Source organism: Colias philodice, chromosome 27 (genome assembly GCF_061535455.1).
Source record: "Colias philodice isolate Cphi_HAF_F1 chromosome 27, ilColPhil1 Martin Lab GWU primary, whole genome shotgun sequence".
Taxonomy (NCBI): Eukaryota; Metazoa; Arthropoda; class Insecta; order Lepidoptera; family Pieridae; genus Colias; species Colias philodice.
This window is the reverse complement of record NC_143112.1, coordinates 519365-538820: the sequence shown is the minus strand read 5'-3', so window position 1 is coordinate 538820 and position 19456 is coordinate 519365. Positions and strand designations below refer to the sequence as shown.

The 19456-nt window shown below is 31.6% G+C and overlaps 1 protein-coding gene across 1 annotated transcript in view; it reads left to right on the top strand.

Moving 5' to 3' along the window:
* Positions 1 to 4987: 4987 nt before the first annotated feature.
* stum (mechanosensory transduction mediator stumble) overlaps positions 4988 to 19456 on the top strand; it is a 28927-nt gene continuing 14458 nt past the window's right edge. The window contains exon 1 of the mRNA XM_089711743.1: positions 4988 to 5479. Coding sequence (XP_089567869.1) covers positions 4989 to 5479 — 491 coding nt within the window. The 5' untranslated portion in view covers position 4988. The remainder of the gene's footprint in view (positions 5480 to 19456) is intronic.

Below are 19456 nucleotides of genomic sequence, written 5' to 3'. Positions count from 1 at the left end.
GGCAACCTTGACTTAGATCAAAGAAAGCGCGATAGCAGCCAAGGACGGAGTTACGTAAGGGTGTTTTATACATGTTAATATTATATTATTTTGTGACAATATATGTTTTTTGGGGAAATGGGTCAACGCTTTTCCAGAATATAAGTTGAAGTTCTGGGTTCGATGCTCGGTTGAAACGTATTTAAAGTTTACGTACAGACTTTTCAACTATGCATTAAGAATTCGTTAAGAATCGCTTTTGATCGTCAAATATATTATATATAGAGTTATCTATAATCTATATACATCCCACTAGTGAAAAATTTTCCAATGATGATTGAATTTAAGCGCTAAGTGGGTCAAGCAAGCGTTCGTGTAAAAAAATAATTTATGGACCCAAAAAGTAATAAACACTTATAACACTTCTAGAATTCAATGAATATAATTTGGAGACGATGTGTTAGTTACAAATGGTTGGATAATATTCATATCACTTTTTTCAGAAAGACAGATGCACCACCACCATTGCACTGAGAGAAGATCTCTACAAATTATTTGCTAGCTTAATTATATACAAATTGCGATCTATATTCAATGAAATTAAATAATTAATAAATACTAGTCGCGTGATTTGTCTACGGATGTACCCGAGGGCAAAAGCATGTATTTCTATATTTTTTATGTGTTTTACATTTAACTGCAAGCATCATCAAAATCCGTTGATTTCGCTTGAAAAAGTAGAAAACATCCATCTATAAACTTATTTGTTATTTTTTTTTTAGAAAGAAGAAACATAGAACCTGAATAAGTAGAGATATACATTTTATACTTAAAGGTAATTTGGTGCCAAAAATCTGCCATTTACTAACTATTCAATATACCTACCTACTGCTGACGCTCTTTAGCATGCCAAAGAAATATAAACACATTTTATGGTAAACTAGCTTTCCACCCGCAGCTTCGCCCGCGCAATCAAAGAAAAACCCGCATAGTTCCCGTCCCCGTTGAATTTCCGGGATAAAACTTATACTATTTCCTGGGGTAAAAAGTAGCCTATGTCCTTTCTCGGGTATCAAAATATCTCTATACCAAATTTCATGCAAATTGGTTCAGTAGTTAAGGCGTGATTAAGTAACAGACAGACAGACAGAGTTACTTTCGCATTTATAATATTAGTATGGATATGGACATAGACACTAGAAAAACAATATTCTCTTTCCTTTGGCGTAGTTGGGTAAAAGCCAAAAAGAGAGCGTGCCTCAGAAGTGAATCTTCTTTTGCAAGATTAAAAAATACCAAAATCGTTGCCTTACTCCATGACGTGACGGTAATGCGACATGCGACCTTTAAATTTTACTCTTTTCACTTCAAAAATCTTCTAAGCATGAACATAAAATAAACGACGAACTTAATAGAAAAAAGCTTATATAAAAATACATATTCAAGCTTTCTCGACCACAAGGATATTTTAACTTAATTATTATGCGATATACATAAATTACACACGAAAAGAATGGAGGTCAAAATAATACAAAGAGAAACCAAAAATAAAGTTAACGTGACACAAACATAATTCATTCATCGAATAAAACATTTTTCGCATTTTTCATTATAAATACACACGGCCTAGTAGGTAATACATATTAAGATTGGTGTGTGGTGCGACTTCTAGCGGCTTAGATAGCTTTCCGCTACCGCTTATGAAAATTTTTAAGCACTTAATAAGCAGCTTACGCTACGATTATTCTGTTTTCACCTACTTCTTACAAAATTATTGAATCTTGATAAAATTTTACTTATAAAATAATAGAAGAAAAAGATATGTTATAGCCTTTGGTGTAATATACACCACCAGCTTTTTTATATCTTTGATATACATAACTGAACCGATAAGATGTTTCTGTAGAGAGTCATACAGATGCGATCAAACTTACCAAATTTGTTTTCAGAAATTTCAACTTTTTATCATATTGTTGTAACCCTCATCATCAGGCCTTGAAGTTATTTTAAATTGTACCACTACCGTTATAAAGAAAACGTAAAAAATCTTTAGTGATAGGTACTTATATTAATTAATTCATTAAAAGCTTTATGTTATGGCTTCCTTCGTTAAGACTAAAATTTAACAAGTTATTTACTAAAACCTTCTTTGAGAACCACTCTATTTGAAAAAAAAAGACAGGTAACAGAAAACGACGTTTTTATACTAAGTATTGATTAAAAAATTAGTTTATTTCTTACAAAACGCCTTCACTGAGACGTGCAAAACATTCGTTCCGACATGCACAGTATGTGTGTCGTAATTAAGTAGGAAAATGTCGTTTAGAGTATTGTGTTCATGTTTTATTTTAGCGCATATTTTATTTGAATAACTATAAATCATTAATTACCTATATTGTAAGTATCAAAATAAATCTGGCCGTCCGTTGATTTTAAAAACTAAAGATTTGAGAATGATGGATTATAATGCATCATGTGATAATTTATTTCACAAAAATTTAAATAAAGCTCTTGTACAATGTAGAAATATATGTAGAGAGAGTATCTTATTACTATTATAAAGGCGAAAGTTTGTATGGATGTATGGATGTATGGATGTTTGTTACTCTTTCACGTAAAAACTACTGAACCGATTACAATGAAATTTAGCACACATATAGAGGGTAACTTGGATTAACACATAGGATAGGTTTTATCCCGGAAATCCCACGGGAACGGGAACTATGCGGGTTTTTCTTTGAAAACGCGGGCGAAGCCGCGGGCGGAAATCTAGTCTTTTTATAATTAATTAAAACATACCAATAGGTATATATAATAAATACTGTAGGTATACATTATATTTTCGGACTTGCTTCTTTTTCAATCTGAGCAAAACTTCTACAAGAAGACTCTGTAAAATCTACATATTGAGATAACCTATTTTTTCTTTAGAAATTAATTGTAACATAAAAATAATCCGATTTCCAGGGTATATTAATCTATCACTATGCTCATCAAAATCAGCTAAGCCATTTTCGTCTAACAAGAAAACAAACATTAAGAATAAATGAATATCTTTAAGTAGAGTTGGCAGTAAATATACATAATACATAATTACAAGCGCCACGGTTCATTGGTACAAGTTACGCGTTCGATTCCTTGATACAAGTTACGCGTTCGATTCCTTTACGAAACGGAACGGTTTACTGGATTCTGACATCTTTAACTAAATTTATTAAATAGGTATATATAATGAATTCGAAATTGTGTTATAATTTTGGACAAACAGGTCCTGATCATGAAGATTATCCTGAACTTTTGAGATTTGACAATTATCATCAAATTTGACCGTAGCAAATAGCAATGCAAATAGTATTCAATATAACATCTACCATATTGCAGATAAAGACCTTCATAAAAGTAAATTTTTATATATTATGCTGTAGTGTTCTTGAAAATTAATGCTGAATGCAAAAATATACTCAGAGGTATTCTTTATTGCAGCATACCACCATATATTTTTCTAATAAAAACTCTCTGGTTATTAATCCTGCGAAGACCAAATTTATGTTATTAGGAACACCGATTTTGGTTGAAAAAGTGGCGAGATATAATCCGCTTATCAGTGTAGAGGGGCAGTTGATTGAACGCGTTAGGGAAGCTCGCAATCTTGGGATCGTGTTCGATGAAAATTTGAGGTTCGAGAAACACATTCATACCACCATTTCAAACTGTTTCTATAGATTAAAGCTGTTGTATCGTATAAAACCCTACATTACCGCACTCTTACGTTCAAGGCTGTGCGAGGCACTTATACTCTCGAAATTCAATTTCGCGGACACCATGTACGGTACAAGATTGCTTAAAAAAACTAAGACTGCAATACAGCGCGTTCAGAACGCCTGCGCTCGTTTCTGTTGGGACATACCTTCGAGAGATCACGTTACGCCATATCTGATCAAAGCAAAAACGCTCAACATGGAACGACGCAGACGCCTTCACTTCGCTGTCATGCTTTTTGAAGTGGTAACATCCCAGATGCCTAAATACCTTTACTGTAAGCTTAGGTGGATGAGTGACAGAAAAGGCTCGTACTTAACAAGAGGGTCCACGTACAAGCTACTTATGCCAAAGTTCCATACAAGTTACAACTGCTTTTAGAGGTAGTTTTGTATACAACGCAACGAAGTGCTGGAACAATCTTCCGCCGCCGATACGTGAATCAGTGTAAAAAAATTCTTTCAAATATAAATATAAAGCACACTTGATAAACGAATTCGTCAAACAAGCCTAGTTGCGTTGTATATCGGGCTAATATACATTTATTTATTTAATGTTATTTTATAAGTATTTTCAAGTATATATTATATATCTCTTTACTTTTATTTATTATTATTATAATGTTTTTATTTTTATATGTTCCATTATAGTATGTATATGAATATTCTGTAGAGGATTTTGTTTCTATTTAATACTTATTATTTATTTATTTTATTTTTTTGTATATTTTTAGCAACAGTCACGGTTAGGGGACACTTTGGGCTTCTGCCCTGTTTGTGTTGTGGGGGGCACTGAAAACCAGCGTTATGCCGACCATGTCGACATGACATATGCTGAGGGCCTCACCATTTAGGTCGCCACACTAATTTCTTATCGTGTTTTAGTTTAATTATTTTTGTTCATTAGTCTTTATTTTTTTACGTGTTATTTCTTTTTTTAAATTTTGTTATATTTATGTTCTATGTGGTGTACCTAATAAAAATGATTTTCTTTCTTTCTTTCTTTTCTTTCTAATACCTACTATCTACCGATTACAAAAAGGAGGAGGTTCTAATGTTTACTATTAATTTTAGTATTGAGTTATATGCGTCGACCTTTTCTACATATGAAAATTGTTGTATGGGTTCTTATCAAGTGGTTTTATTAACAATAAAAAAAATATATTTCATTACATACGATTACTATTGCCCTATTAATAACATTAAATAAAACATAATTAATAAACTAAACATCTCAATTGCAGACGGACAATGGCCCTGAAGCTGAAATACACAGACGAGCACGGCATCCTGCACATCGACATGTCGCCCGCGCACACCCCAGATAAGGACATAACCGACCCCAAATTCGACACAATCAACCACCGTTTCGGCAAATACGACCTCTTCGGCGCGAAATACGCGGAGGGGGAATCCCACTCTCTCTTCAGAAGCCGCTACAACAGCCTCGAAGAGGAGCTAGCGAACACGCCGTACGCATTCGCTACGGAACGCTCGCTCCGAGCCAGCGATCCCATATTGGACATAACAATCGATTCGATCGACAAAGACGATCTTTTCGGGCCGAAAATCGACTCGTCGTTCACTGTGACTCAGCTAGTGCATGCGCAGGACAGGTATTTCGACCTGTCCAATCGGAATTTTGAGGTGAAAAGTGCGCCCAATTCGGCGACTGTTAAAGTCAGTGTTGGTGATGCTTTCCAAGTTATTTCCCGGGATGTGAGCGAGCCTACTTCTTTGCCGTGAGTAGCTTTTACTCTATTGTAATAGATAAACAGTTTCTGATAAAAAGAAAGATAAAGGAAGATTAGAACGTCTGCGACATTAAAATGCTAATCATCACATAATTGTAAATTTTATTACTGTTTGAAATATGAAACGTGCAACTTGCAATTTTACTTTTATAGTTAAAATAGTTTCATCAACACACAAGTAGAAAAAATATTTGCGGTTTTCCAGACCTTACTTTTTAACGAAATCTATTGAACTTCCTCCAATAATGGATTCACAAATATCATCCATCCTATAGCATCATACATCACACATTTTTAATGTCAATAGGAGAGTCAAATAAATTACCTAAGTTATGAATAAGTGCAATTAAATTTTATATTCGACATAAATCATTTTTTTTATATTAAATATCCTTTCTTAAATATTTATTTATAAGATTACTAGATAAACGATAACGGTAGATATCTCATATGCAATAAAAGTGAATTTAATTAAAATACTCTACATCGAGCTCGGGCCGATTTTTCAATCCTTGGATAAAACTTATCCTCCTATAAAGTATTACACGATAATATTAAAATGTCACGTAAACTGTCAAATACGGGCAATTAGAATACGTTTTTAAAATGGTAGTTTTATACATTATTCGACGAAAAAGTTTTATCCAAGGATTGAAAAATCGGCCCTAAGAGAAATAATATTATGTTAATTGCAATGAAGAGGAAACTTACATATTTTCTTAATATAAACCATTGCTAACAAACCATTATAATAAGAAAAATATAATATTACTATTTACAAAAAAAACACATTAAAATTATTTTTTCGCAAATGTTTACTGCTTGCTTTAATAAAATCAAAGAAGATAAGAGAATTAGTTTATGAAACTTTACGACTGAAATAATGAAGAAACTTTACCTTGAGAGCAAACAAAATAGACCATTTATAAATGTAACTATACTTCTTTTAAAGTACTTTTAAATTAGCATATTAATTGGTTCACATGTATAAAAAGTTTTAATTAAAATGAGTTCGAGCGTGCAATAACATTTAAATAAAATTTTTGATAACATATTGTACTATATTACAATATGTATAATAAATCATAATATAACACATATTAATGACAACCTGCACTTGGCCAGGATTCTGGCCTCAACAGGCGTAGCAGTAGGTATTCCAAAGATCTACTTTTTTATTGACATAAAGCTGAAAAGTTTGTATGTTTTATGTTTTTTAGTTTGTCTGTTTATCAAAACGCGCTAACTTCAAGACCTACTGAATCGATTTCAAATATTATTTCATGCTTGGATTTTAACGTGATCCCTGAATGCTATAGGCCTGAAATCTATACAAAATTTAGATAAGTACAAATTTTAAAGAAAACCCCAAAAATCTTCACCTTTAAGGTCAACAGTCTTGAAATTTACAAAAACTCCGAGCTATATTCAAGGTTACTGTGATATGGCAAAAACCACTTAATTTACTTTAAAGTTGTCTGTCAAATTTTAGTAACGCATCCGTAAACTAAAAAATTATAACAGCATTTAATTTGCGTAATTTTAAAACAAGTTTATAATAATTAACCAGTAATAATTCAAATATAAAGTAGTTGTTTGTTTTTATAATGTTCGTCTTAAACATGTGAAATATTGTTTTCAATTCGCTAGAAGTTATTCGTAATCAGTTCAGCCATTCAATAGGTTTTATCTATAATTGTCTATAAGTTAAATAAAACAAAAAACAAGGTCAAAAGCAAGCATAATAAGAGCTCTTTTTTATATTTATATAACCTTCTGTTTGTTCGGGCTATTCTCTAGAACGGCTGAACCGATTTTATTGAGTCTTTAACTAGAAGAAAGAAAAGGCTTAAAAGAAAATTTTCAAAAGTTTTCTTGGAAAAACTCCCATTTGAACCAAGTCACATATACAGCTTATTTAGGTATTTTTGAGATGAAAATTCTTAAGGCCCGTTGAGAGTAAAATTTCACCGTCTCGTCATGGAGTTAGGCGACGATTGTGGTAACTTTTAATCTTACCAAAGAAGTTTCACGTCTGACACGTGTGCTCGGCACACACGCTCTATTTTAAAGATATAATCTCTAGAAGTTGCATATCAATATATGTCATTACTTTATTTTACAGTATTTTTTGGCAAAAACGCACTGTACCGTGAATCGAGGCTAACCCAGCAACACATAATTAATTGGGTTGAATGTAATTTCTCAACATTTCACTAATGTAATCTTGCATTATTGTAATTATTTCGACAGCTCGCTTTTTGTTAACGTTATGTAATAAATATACAATAGATCGATCTTATAACAATTCTATTATAAAATTGTTGTTTCCGACCATTATTTGATACTTAAGTAGGTGACAAACAAATAATAAAATCGATCAGTTATAAAGATATTCATAAACTAAGACATATTGAAAGTAAAATAGAGTCAATAATATAATGTAGAGTTACTAGTTTTCCGCGCGCGACTTCTCCCGCTTTGCATAACACCTAATAAATTATATACTACAACCTTCCTCTTGAATCACTCTATGTATTAAAAAAACTGCATAAAAATCCGTTGCGTAGCATACACGGACAGATAGCGACACTGACTTTGTTTTATACTATTTTGTGATAAGAAAAGTGTTTTGTATGTTTGTGTCGAAGAATACTTTGATGGTTAAAAATGTGATTCGATTTTCGATTTCGATAAGGTTATGCGTAGTGATAGTTGAACACTTTTCAAACTAAACCTCCTAGGGTATAAATATTTTTGTGATTGTGAAGAGCAATTTGAAATTGTACGTAGTATTTGCTATCTAACAAACATTGATATTAATGAAAAACGACTGACTTTTTTATTATTTTAACACTAAAATAAATATTTTTAATATTCCAACGTGTGCTTACTGTGACTAATACCACTAATCGTCTCCAATTATTACTTTATAAATCAAGTTTTAAAACCGTTATAAATGTGTTATTTTTGCAAACTTTCCCTGTTAAGGCGATTAATTCGTTTTAACGAACCCACATACATAATTAATGTTTTACGCATGACACAAAGAATTTTGTTGAACGAAGCCATCTTTAAATGCATGTAACATGATTTTAAATTACGATGTTCATGTTTATATTTTAATTTGCTAATTGTTATGTTAAATTTGTTGTCTGAAAAAAGTCTTAATTGTTGTTATTTTTTTTTCTAACAGTTTCTTGACTATGATATATGCGATGTACATCTAAGTACCTCATAAAATCTATACTAATATATAAAGCTGAAGAGTTTGTTTGTATGAACGCGGTAATCTCAGGAAATACTGGTCCGATTTTAAAAATTATTTCGGTGTTAGATAGCCCATTATTTTATCGAGGAAGGTTATAGGCCAACCCTGACTAACAGGAGCGGAGCAATGCGGGTGAAACCGTGTGGCAAAGATAGTAACCCATTTAAACAAAAGTACACGGGCTTCCACTCATTTTATTAATATCTTATCACATTTTATTTAATAGACTTAAAATTTACTGTTTAAAGGTGACAACTTACAGGAAATCTTAAAATAACGTTAGTTACTTAATTTTACTGCAATACCTATAAATATTTTTTAGGTACTTACTAAATTTACAATTCAAATGATTTGATTGTCATAGAAATTATTTTTGTGTTATGTATTATTTAAAATTAATGTATAGTGCTTTAAAGAACGATTTTCCAATTAAAATCGAATTAATAATGGAACTCAATTTCATTGTTTCAGCTTAATTTTTGATATTGTTAACATAGTCATAAAATTTCTAATTTTTGTACCTATATAATATAAAAAAATACATTATTGATTATTACCCCTAATTCCGATATATCTCTATTTTCATATCCCTTTTTTTATCTTTCTTTTCCATAATTATTATATTACCTGCCAAGAATACAATACATATATATATTTACGTGCATACATATTTTACCAAATTGCATTGCTTTACCTTAACCACTAACAATGAGCCATATTTATTGTAAATACATATATAAACACATAAAATAAATTGACATTTTAAAATTGACACTGTGGGTGTAACACCTTTTAAAGCAACTGGTGTTGAGTGCAAAATCCTAAAAGGATCTGTTGTTTTGGGGATCACAAAGACATACATTTAAAATTATCTTGACGGTAGAAAACGTTTATTTTTTCATGAATAAATAGTAGGAGATCGAACAGCAGGATTAGTGCGTTGATTTCGGCCAAATTTGACCGGCAACCTAGTCAATATTTTATTTCCTCCTAATTAAATATATACATAAAATTTTGGTTATAACAATAATTCGATGAACGCGCTAATCCTACTGTGGGATCTTAGACCAAAATAGACATTAATCATTTCTAATCTATCTTCATATATCAGACTTCCTATAGACTACTTTATTTCTTAAAATATTATTTTAAACTGACTTTAAAAAAGTGGGAGGTCTCGATTCCACTAGTACCTAGTGGAATTAGTGTAAGACGTAAGTAATTAATTCATAGCTAAGGATATGTAAGATGAGATTATGTTACGTATATTATATAATATAAATATTCTACGGAACCACGAGTACGCGATTTTATTTCGTATTTAACTTTTCTTAATTTATACAAAACATTGACCTATTCTAACGTTTACATGCACACATTATAACCACTTTTCTTAGCAATTATCTTTATATCTATCTGTTTGTCATTTCAAAATATGTAGCTGTGTTATCTTGTACATATAATTATTTTTACTGTTAAAAACTGTTTTATGTGTTTTTGTCTGATTGTTACACGATAAAATAATATTATAGGCTTATTTATTCAGATATATCTTTTGTTAAATGTCCTTAAAACAAAGGTATTTTTAGTAGGATTTAGTTAGGATGCTCTTATTTGTTTACGAGAAATAAATAAAATAAATAAATATCGTCTTACTAGCGGAAAACGGAAGGTTGTAAAGAATACAAAACAATTCAAATGATTCATTAAATAGTCCACAAAAAGCAAGGTTCAGTAAAAAAGTGTTTTTATAGAGGCCTTGATAGTATTTTTTACTTATAGAATGAGATATTTTTTTCATTCTGTTAATACATATTATTAATATGAAAACTACAATTCTAGTGGTAAGTATAATTTTTTCCACTAAGTGTAATCAATTTAATGTAACTAATAAGTTGTTTTATAGGAATTTATGTATGAAATATATTAGTTACTGATTTCTTTCCATATTGTGTGCGAAATAGATGTATGAACAAAAATTTGCCTACAGTGTATAAGACAAAAACAATCTAATAGTTCTTATAAACACATAAAACATCTACCACTTTTTTACAGGAAAATCTAATCTATCATTTTTTAGAGAAGCCACAGATAGGCCAGAAAATAATATAGGTACTTATACCTAGGTATTAGCTTATAAAATAGGTTATATCTCGGAATGTGTATATACTATATATGCATGTAATGTACCTACCAAGAAATGGACAGATAAATTTATATTTTATTCTTTATAATATATCCTTCTATATTAATCTATTTCTATTCGAACTACAAATAGCTAAAGTAAAAATAAATAGCAGTAGCAATCTAAATAGTCAACACTTATTGCTATTTAATTCTTGTCAATCGAAGCGTGTTGCAAGGTTGTATGTGCACACCGTGTGACGGACTAGCCAGCCACGACTTGAGAAAAACAGAAAAACATTACAGTCAGCGTTTATAAGTGTGAATTTAGTCATTTAAGTAAGGATGGATTTGGGCATGACGGTAAATAGTTATAGGAATTAAAACTATAATAAGGGACGTAAAATGTTCAGTATTAAACTAAGGGATTTAGAAGATATTCGCTGGTAGCATACCTATATTGAGATATTCTTACAAAAATACGTATATAGGTCCTACACCTATATCTAAATATAATTTTATATAAGTAGATAAAGTTTAATCGAATTGAATTAAATTGATTGATACTTCTGTAACTTTTACAGTGCCTTGTTTGCGTATAAAATCATATCGTTTACCATTTTTTAAATATTATGATTAAAATTAAATTTATTAATGAGAAGTCTGCTTTATTAATGAGAAGTACTAGCTTTGCCCCGCAGTTTTAACTCGATAAATGGGCTATCTAACACCGAAATAATTTTTCAAATCGGAGCAGTAGTTCGTGAGATATATCTTGATATATCTTGTCTCTGGACAAGATATACAACTCAAGAATAGACACAAACCTACCTACATCATTTTTTTTCCATACAGATGTTTAATTTAATTAAGAAGTAATCACTTGTGTTATAATTAGCACTAATGGTTCCGCCCGGGTTTGTCCTTCGCGTGTTGTAGAGACAACTGAATGCGGTTTGAACCGATTCAAAATTAACGAGAATGAAGATTTTACAGTGGAAATAAAGTGATACTTTTTTCAATAAAACGTAAATCTATACTAATATTATAAAACTGAAGAGTTCCTTTGTTTGTTTGAACGCGCTAATCTCAGGAACTACTGGTCCGATTTGAAAAATTATTTCGGTGTCAGATAGCCCATTTCTCGAGGTGAAACTGCGGGGCACAGCTAGTAGGTATGTGAATGAATGTGAAGAAAATATCCATTTTAATAATAAAATAATGTTATCATTTATATTTCAACGGATGTAAGTATTAGGAAATATATAAGAGCTTCATTTTATTAGATGTACATTTGTAAAAACTAATAAAAAACGCTCACCGGCCTTGTTTGTGTTGAATTGTAATTAAATATACTTACTCTATGTCACAGATAATATAATTGTTTGTCTATGTGTAATTATCTCCGTAATTATTGTTTAAGAAACAAGCAGAAAATGGCTCTACCTACATGAGATTAATAGCATACAATTTTTAAACGCTTAGCAAAAGTTCCAAGTGAAAACACATAAATATTACAATATTGAAATAGAAATGCTAAATAAAATTCTTTATTATTAAATAAAATAAATAATTTATGATATAGTTACTAGCTGTGCCGCGAGGTTCCACTCGCAGACGAACCCGTACAAGCGACATAACTTCCGAGTACCATCAAAATCCGTTCAGTGGTTTTCGAGTGATTTTTCACGCATAACAAACATACATACATACTTAAAAACTTTCGCATTTATAATATTAGTGGTATTTATGTAAATTTATCGTATAATATTGAATATTCAATGCCTTACAGATTTACATACGGATAAAACCCACTTATTACAAATATATAATATAAATCTAAAAATCATTGACCCGCCACGAATATGTCTCGGCCGAGAATCGAACCCGAAACCGCAACCGCACGGGTCAGTAACACACATACAATAAAATTATTAATATCTATTGACATAGATTTTATACAAGAGTACAAATATATATTAGAAACTATCATCTACTATATAAAAATAAGTCGGGTTTTCCTTCCTGACGCTACAACTCCAGAACGCACCAACCGATTTCCACGGTTTTGCATTCGTTGGAAAGGTCTCGGACTCCGTGAGGTTTATAGCAAAGAAAAGGTGTCTCTGGTGGCGAAACGGAGTTCGCCCGGTTTGCTAGTGTCTTATAAAACTAATAATCCTTAAATACCTGCAAAATTCAAATATTTAAACTAGCGTTTAGCTACTATTATGTATTCTGTGACTAGGTATAAAAAATCAGGTAAATAGGTAAGTAATTTAAATACAGAATTATTCATGTAACACAGGAAATAACACCAAGAACGTCGCCTATTCTTCAAACATAAGAACGAAATTATTTTAATGATAATTAATCATTCTGATTATTCTCCTAACTAGTTCAAATTTTTGCATAACATCTAGGTTGCCTGAAAGAGACTGCCTATTAGCAATAAGGCCTTCCTACGCCTATGTATTATGTAACCTACACCCGTAATATTTTCTGTAACTAGTGTATATATAAAGTTATTTTTAGTATAATTAAAGAACAAAATCTTTTGAATCTATTTTGATAAATCTACAAGTGTGGGAATAGATAAGCAAAATCGGAACAGAGAATGTTTTTGTGCAATTATAGCGGTTAGAAAGCGTTTGCGTTACGTTTCGTTAACTAATATTTGGTTATTATGTAAGATTTATTAAAATAATGCAATAGGGAAATATAACTCTATGTAATACAAGATCTGATTAGAAAAAAACTATTAGGTACCATTTTTAAATAAATATTTTGTTTGTTATAGGATTCTTTACGTATGGCATAATTAAAACTGTAAACATTTCAAAAATAAATTGAATATGAATCAAATCTGTTATTGAAATCAACCTGCGTTTGATATAACATATTAGCTACCCGCGGTTTTACCCGCATATGAAACAATCTTTCAAATCAGACCCGTTAGTTTCTGAGATTACCGCGATCAATCCAACCAAACAAACTCTTCCAAAATATTTGAGACGAATATTGAAATATACATTTGAATACAAGCTTCTATTTCTACCACCTTCGAATGTGTTAAATTTGACTATTCACGCCTCTCCCCAGCGCGAGCGTTCCACTGCACGTATCGCGATGAAACACATTCGACAAATCCGCATTGTTATACGAATACAATGATGAATCTATGAATTAATGAATGTTATATGTGGATGGAAAGCTCTTAAGAACTGCTACAATATTTTGAAATACTATAGCGATGCAAAACTATATAGACTACAAGCCCGCATAGGACAAAAATATGGGTCAAATGAACCACCAGGGGACATATCTAGAACGATAGCAGAGCAAAAAATAATAAGATTCATCACTATGCCGTCACTTGTAAGCTGTCCAACTGAGTGCAGATGAGAATTGAAAAGTACAGGTAGACTCGGTAAATTTTGGTCATATATTTTTGTACGGCATTCTTAACCATCGATAGATCCATTAAAAATAATAAGAAACCGCTCAGTGCCGTACAAAAATGGTGGTCCACCAAGTCGGAATTTTTATTTAATTTCCGAGAGTTACCGGGGGTAAATTTGGTCATTTGACCATGTACGGCATCTGTGTCATACTATTGCTATACTGCTTTTAATCCATTATTCCGCAACGCCGTACAAAAATCATGGGGACAAGGGGAAAAAATCGAGAGTTGCAATCCCCTCTCTTTCCCCACTCCAGGGGGTCATTTGACTAAGTACGGCTTCGGTTCCAAAACATTATCTAGCACTCAAAAGTACTATTAAAAGCAATGCCGTCAAAAAATAATTGTTCTTTTAAATGTATACCAATTATCATCTTAATTTCATAAAATTCTTGATATTAAGAGCTGTAAGGTCATTTGACCCTGTACGGGAACTTTTTTTTTAACATGATATTGTAAAATTCAATTGTTGTATAGTATTGCCGTTCAAAAGAAACCGTTCTAAAAAAAGTTATAGAGAAATGCAAAACCAGAAATTTTGTTAAAGTTTAAACATCGTAGATTAATGAAATATAATAGTTTTCTACACTTTATCCGTTGTTTTAAATAGTATTAACATAGATAAATTAGGAAAAAACGATGCCGTACATTTTTGTGCAGACCACATCTTTTAGGCTGATGAAAGCGACGAAAGCTACAATTTTAAGGGTGCTTTATGGCCATTTGATACAGTACGGCATTAACATATTTTTACCCAACTACGGCAAAGCAAAAGGAGGGTTATGGTTGTTTACAGGTCATGTATGTATGTTCATCTATTCCCTCATAACTTCTAAACTACTTATCAGAATTCGACAAATGACATATCATTCGTCGCGTCTGAATTGTTCACTGGATAACCAGCGACCAGCTAGCTAAAGGCTATATGGGGTTTCACAAAATCTAATGTGGCGCCCTCTAGCGGACAAAACATACAGAGTAAAAAAATAAAGTTAAGATAAATATGCAGTGTTTGGTATCATTTGAAAGCGCTTTACTTGTACATTTTGAATATGTATATATTACTAGCATTTGCTTGTGACTTTACCTGTATTCATGGACTGATTGCATATAATTCACATCTTTTCGTTCATAGCTTTTTTATTAGTTCATCAATTTAACGGAGTCCATTCCACCTGACTCCGACTTTCCAAGGTGATAATAAACCACCTCGAGCTTCTTAATATTAATGTATATTTATATTTTATTAATGGATCTATCGATGGTTAAGAATGCCGTACAAAAATATATGACCAAAATTTACCGAGTCTACCTGTACTTTTCAATTCTCATCTGCACTCAGTTGGACAGCTTACAAGTGACGGCATAGTGATGAATCTTATTATTTTTTGCTCTGCTTTCGTTCTAGATATGTCCCCTGGTGGTTCATTTGACCCATATTTTTGTCCTATGCGGGCTTGTAGTCTAATATGAATTCATAAGGCTTGTTTCACATCTCGCTGATAAAGATAAAGATGCTGATAAAAATAATGATAGCTCATTTTCTATTATTTTGACCATCATCGGCCTATATAAAGAACACACAATATGTCATTTTAACTAACAGATAAGCTGAACAGTAGGTAGGTACTACAGTGAAATGTATACCTACCTACTATATTTTAATATTATAAAGCTGCAGAGTTTGTTTGTTTGAACGTGCTAATCTCAGGAACTACTGGTCCGATTCGAAAAATTCTTGCGGTATTAGATAGCCCATTTATCGAGGAAGGCTTATAGGCGATATATCACGCTAAGACCAACAGGAGCTGAGCAATGCGGGTGAAACCGCTAGGCACAGCTAGTGTTATATACAAACCATACGCACAAAAACTCGCAAAAGCTTGTCAATATACAAGCTTTTAAGAGCTTCGTTGCATCAAAATCCGTCGGATTTGTTTTTAGATTACGAATTAATTACGAATTCATACATATGACATATTATATTGTGCATTCAAAATATTATATGATTCAAACCAGGGACCTCAAGTACGATATATCCATCAAATCTTCATCTATCACCAATCTATCACTAATATTTTTAGATGCCACTGGACGCCCACAAACAATTGCAAATTGTAATTAATACATACTCTGTAGGTGTCGATCATTTGTCTGACTGAAGGCAATGCACATTCAGGTCAATGACACATTTATACTTTAAATTTGATATTGAATGAAAGTGTTTCTCGTTCTCTTTGAATGTTGAATGGATTTGGATGAGTTTTAAAGATAGATGGAAGTTTAGTGTGAGAATAAAACATTAAACAGTAGTAATGATAAAACGTAGAAGAAAGGATTCAGTTGTCATTTTTATATTGGTACAAACATGGTACAAACAATATTCGTTCTACCATATTTAATGTGAATTCTTTTAAACAAGATTAAACTATATTTATATCAAATTGAAACCTACACATAATTTAATCAAGATCGGTCAAGTAATTTCAGAGCTCAAACACAAACCAGTACAAAATATTTAAATACAACACACAATTACATATAAGACAATTATATTTACATCTATACTAATATTATAAAGCTGAAGAGTTTGTTTGTTTGTTTGAACGCACTAATCTCAGGAACTCTCAGATCAGGAATCTCAAGTCCGATTTGAAAAATTATTTCGGTGTTAGATAGCCCATTTATCGAGGAAGACTACGCTAAGACCAACAGGAGCGGAGCAATGCGGGTGAAACCGCGGGGAACAGCTAGTAAATTACATAATAATAATTGACATAATATACACAATAACAATACAAAACTATGTCATACATTAATACTGAAGACGTCCCACAGATGGGAACAGAACCCACGGACCCCTACGTGCTAACAAACAATGCGTTTTCGCAACTTTTTGATTTGCATGCTTATAGTGTAAGAGCTGGAGAAGATTTGCTATGGTTTATAGTTTTCATAGTAATGTAGAAATTAAAGCTTCATGTGATTTTAAAAGTAAATCAATATTTTTTAAATATTATTATATTAGAAGATTTTATAAGTAAGTATTTAGTTTAGTTTATTTCAACAACTATCAATTTACAGCTTCAACATAATTGGCAGTTAATATTAATGAATGCAAATGAATTCTTATGTACACAATATTCACAAATACTGTTCGATTTTAGTAGCAGCTGAATAGTGAGAATATTATTTTTCAATCTCTATGTACTTTTGATATCTCGGGGACGAACTCAGGACATTATTTTTATACAGCCACGCTGTTACTTTAAATATCATTGATATATGGTAGACAGGCTCTTACACTATAACGAACGAATATAATAACTTAAGATTGCACATATTGTTATTGCAGGCAGTGGGTTATGAGTTATTGTGAAACCTTTATTCGCACTTCCTCTTGTGTTTTGTAAGATGGGATTTGATAAATTCATCCCATATTTCCTATCCCACTTATAAATGCTGGTCAATTTAAATTAGGTTTCGTACTATGGAAGTTTTTTAATCAATGTTTACAAACGTCACATGAGGAATAAAATTCAGTCCAGGGTATTAATAATTATTAAAACACCTCTGCTACTGAATAATAAATAGCACGTGAATAGATACTGTTATGAAAGATGCGAAAAGTCTGTTTTTTTTTCGTATTTAGGCGTATTTATTATTTCTTAATCAAAGTATTGCTAAATACTTCCGAAAACATAACCCTTTTGGTATAGTCGGTAAGAAACTATATTTAACATCAGTGGTTTTAACTTCATGCTTTCTGACCCCACATCCTCTATCGAGTATCGATGCATCAATTTAACCAACTTTGTAATGTGGTTGTGGTTTTAAATTGTTATTTTCATACGATTTTCGTTTTCTACGATTTCACTTCATTACCTTTTGCTTTATTTATATCGATAGTGCAATTTATTTATGCTAGAGATTATGGGCCAATTTTTATTTAAAACACATTGAGCACATAATTATTATTTATTGTATCTTATATTATTTCTTTAATAATAATCATCAGTGTCATTATCCACCTTTGAAGAGCTGATAAAATATCCTGCAACAATATTAAACAAATGAAGTAGCATTTTATAAACCACTAGCGGTCCGCCCCAGCTTCGCCCGTGGTACATAATATTTACGTTTTCTCTACATAAGAACCATCCTCGTACTTCAAGGAATATAATAAAAAAAGAATTATCGAAATCGGTTCAGCCGTTCTCGAGTTATGCGCTTACCAACACATTTTGGGATTCATTTTTATATTATAGACTAGCGGTCCGCCCCGGCTTCGCCCGTGGTACATAATATTTACGTTTTCTCTACATAAGAACCATCCTCGTACTTCAAGGAATATAATAAAAAAAGAATTATCGAAATCGGTTCAGCCGTCCTCGAGTTATGCGCTTACCAACACATTTTGCGATTCATTTTTATTGTATAAGAAGTATAAGAAGAATTAATATCCTTGTTATGACAAACGTTTAACTAAGCTATTATACTAAACGTTCTAGGAAAGTCACAAGCAACGTCACGGGCTCTACCTAGTTAATACTTTGTATAACCACCGTCGTAAAGATAATGGAAGGCTCTGAAGCTTTCCCCTGATACGCGTGGGTTGCTTGAAACGTTTTAATGCATAAGCTGAAGCGATTTTATCGAATAAAGGTAAAATTTCGAATTAAAATTTCAAATTAACAAGGTTTTTTGTAACAGTATTGAGTGTATGTTGGCTAGATAAAAAAAAAATATGTGTTCCATCTTAAAAACAGTCTTGTAGGATCAAAAAGTAATAATTAAGAAACCCACTACACTTATTACTCTATATGAAAAAAAAACTGCAATTGAAAGTGTCGAAAGTAGGTAAAAACATTTTTCTTTTACTTTTTATACTTTTTAAATGTACATATGATTTCATCGCACCTGCACATCTCAATACATATAAACCAAATATACTAACCTATAAAAATAAGTGAATTGTAAAATTCTTTGAAAATAAATGTCTCTAAACCTAAAAATAAATCCTATGTGATTTATAGTAAAGAAAATCCTTTGCGTAATACATACATAACACTGCATAATATTACGCTATTTTTTATACCACACACGA